We start from the raw sequence: 3,155 nt of genomic DNA, 5'->3' as shown, positions 1-3,155 counted from the left end.
CGGTGTCCAAAAAAAAAAAAAAAAAAAAAAAAAAAAAGAAGCTGAAATAAAGATATTTTCAGACAAACAAAAAATAGGAAATTAATCACCAGCAGACTAGTACCTCAAAATAAAAGTCATCATGAAAAACCCACAGCAAACGTCATACTCAGTGGTGAAAAGACCAAAAGCTCTTCTTCTAAGATCCTGAACAAAGCAAAAATGCCCACTTTTACCATTTCTATTCAACATAGTACTGAAAGACCAGAGCATTATGCAAGAAAAAGAAATAAAAGGCATCCAAACTGGAAATAAAAAGGTAAAATTATCTCTGTTTGTAGATATGATCTTATATGTAGAAAACCCTAAAGATTCCACAAAAAACTCTTAGAACCAATAAATAAACTCAGCAAAAGTATCAGGATACCAAGTCGACCACAAAAATCAGTTGCATTTCTATTCAATAACAATGAACAATTCAAAAAAGGAAATTAAGAAACAAATCCAGGGACTTCCCTGGTAGCGCAGTGGTTAAGAATCTGCCTGACAATGCAGGGGACACAGGTTCAAGCCCTGGTCTGGGAAGATCCCACATGCTGCAAAGCAACTAAGCCTGTGCACCACAACTACTGAGCCTGTGCTCTAGAGCCCGCGAGCCACAACTACGAAGCCCATGCACCACAACTGATGAAGCCTGCATGCCTAGAGCCTGTGCTCCACAACAAGAGGAGCCGCTGCAATGAAAAGGCCACATACCACAATGAAGAATAGCCCCCACTCGCCACAACTAGAGAAAGCCTGTGTATAGCAATGAAGACCCAATGCAGCCAAAAACAAAAACAGAAAAAAAAGAATCTGTGCTCCCAATGCAGGGGGCCCAGGTTCGATCTCTGGTCAGGGAACTAGATCCCGCACGCTGCAACTAAAAGATCCCGCATGCCGCAACTAAAAGATCCCGCATGCCGCAACAAAGATCCCACGTGCCAAAACTAAGAGCAACAAAGATCCCATGTGCCACAACTAAGACCCAGCGCAGCCAAATAAATAAATAATTATTTTTAAAAAGAAAGAAATCCATTTACAATAGCATCAAAAAGAATAAAATACTTAGAAATTAGTTTACCAAGGAGGTGAAAGACTTGCATAATGCACACTACAAAACATTGCTGAAAGAAATTAAAGAAGACATAAATAAATGGAAAGACACCCCATGTTCATAGAATGGAAGACTTAATATTGTTAAGACATCAATACTACTTGAAGTGAAGGAACCTAGAAATTTAACGCAATTCTATAAAAATCCCAATGATCTTTTTTGCAGAAATAGAAAAGCTCACCCTAAAATTCATATTGAATCTCAAGGGACCCCAAATAGCCAAAACAATCCAGAAAAGGATCAAAGTTGGAGGACTCACATTTCCTCCAAAACTTTCAAACTTACTACAAAACTTACTACGAAGCTATAGTAATCAAAACAGTGTGGTACTGGCATAAAGACAGACCAATGAACTAGAATAGAGACTCTAGAAATAAACCTTTGCATTTATGATCAAACAATTTTTGACAAGGATAGGAAGACCATTCAATAGGGAAAAGACCATATTTTCAACAAATGGTGCTGGGAAAACTGGATATCTATATACACAAGAATGAAGTTGGATCCTTACCTAACACCATATACAAAAATTAACTCAAAATGGATCCATGACCTAAATCTAAGACCTAAAACTATAAAATTCATAGAAGAAAACATAGGGCAAAGCTTCATGACATTGGATTTGGCAGTGATTTCTTAGATATGACACGAAAGGCATAGATTAAAAAGAGGAAAAAAAATACTTCATGAAAAATTTTCAATTAATTGCATCAAAAAGACACTATCAACAGAATAAAAAGGCAACCCACAGAATGGGAAGAAATAGTTGCAAGTCATGTATCTGATAAGGGATTAATATCCAGAATACATAAAGAACTCCTACAACTCAACAAAAATAAAACAACCCGATTCAAAGATGGGCAAAGGACTTGAACAGACATTTCTCCAAAGAAGAAATGCAAATGGCCAAAAAGCACATGAAAAGATGTTCAAGATCACTAATCATTAGGGAAATGCAAATCAAAACTACAATGAGATACCACCTCATACCTATTAGGATGGCTACTATCAAAAAAACAGAAAATAACAAGTGATGGTGAAGATGTGGCCAAATTGGAACTCTTGTGCACTGCTGATGGGAATGTAAAATGGTGCACCTGCTATGGAAAACAGTACGGCAGTTCCTAAAAAAATTCTCAACATAGAATTACCATATGATACAGCAATTCCATTTCTGGGTATACACTCAAAAGAACAGAAAGCAGGGTTTCAAAGATATTTGTACACCCACGTTCATAGCAGAATTATTCACAATAGCTAAAATGTGGAAGCAACCATGAAGCAAGTTTCTGCAGACAGATTAATGGATGAGTGAAATGTGGTATATACACACAATGGACTAGTATTCAGCCTTAAAAAGCAAAGAAATTCTGACATAGCCTACAATATGAATGAACTTTGAGGACATTATGCTAAGTGAATAAGCCAGCCAGAGAATGAAAATGCTGTATAAGTCCACTTAGATGAGGTATTTAAAGACAAAACTGTCCTGTGATAGGCCAGGCTACCATGAATGACTAGAGATCAAGGATAAGAGGACTCTTCGTGTTGCTTTGGAAGAGCCAAAGTGTCTTCTGCCTGGGACCAGGAAAGAGGCAAAGATAAAACGTAAATACTCACCACTCCTGATAACTACACATGATGTGCCTGAACAAGGCTTGTCTAGGAAAAGTATTTTCAAGATCCTCTCCAAATGTGCATAACCCTTATGTCTTAGACTAAACTCATCCTGATTGGGTACTCTGATACTAAGCTCTGCAAGCCTCCAGGTCTCCCCCGTGCCTCATCACAGTCTGGCACAGGGCACAGGACCACCCACAGCTGCTCACCAGTGTTGCGGATGATGTAATCCAGCACCACCAACCGCTCAAACTGTAGCAGTAGTTGCCGGTTAGTGTTCTCAGGGAGAGGTTCTGCTTCAAAACGACGTAGCCAGTAGTCTGCATCTTTGTACCCTTCAACAAAGAGCTGGAATGAACCAACCTGCAACCAAAAAGGAAGAATAAAGGTATTTCCCTAC

General features: G+C 38.5%; 1 protein-coding gene across 1 annotated transcript in view; it reads right to left on the bottom strand.

Annotated features, from left to right (window-relative positions):
• The window catches only part of PI4K2A (phosphatidylinositol 4-kinase type 2 alpha), a 26,145-nt gene that overhangs the window by 10,205 nt on the left and 12,785 nt on the right, over positions 1-3,155 (bottom strand). The window contains exon 4 of the mRNA XM_007456218.1: positions 2,965-3,118. Coding sequence (XP_007456280.1) covers positions 2,965-3,118 — 154 coding nt within the window. The remainder of the gene's footprint in view (positions 1-2,964; positions 3,119-3,155) is intronic.

The sequence above is a fragment of the Lipotes vexillifer genome, unplaced genomic scaffold (genome assembly GCF_000442215.2).
Source record: "Lipotes vexillifer unplaced genomic scaffold, Lipotes_vexillifer_v1.1 scaffold184, whole genome shotgun sequence".
Taxonomy (NCBI): domain Eukaryota; kingdom Metazoa; phylum Chordata; class Mammalia; order Artiodactyla; family Lipotidae; genus Lipotes; species Lipotes vexillifer.
The sequence above is the reverse complement of the archived record's forward strand: the minus strand, read 5'-3'. Positions and strand labels throughout refer to the sequence as shown.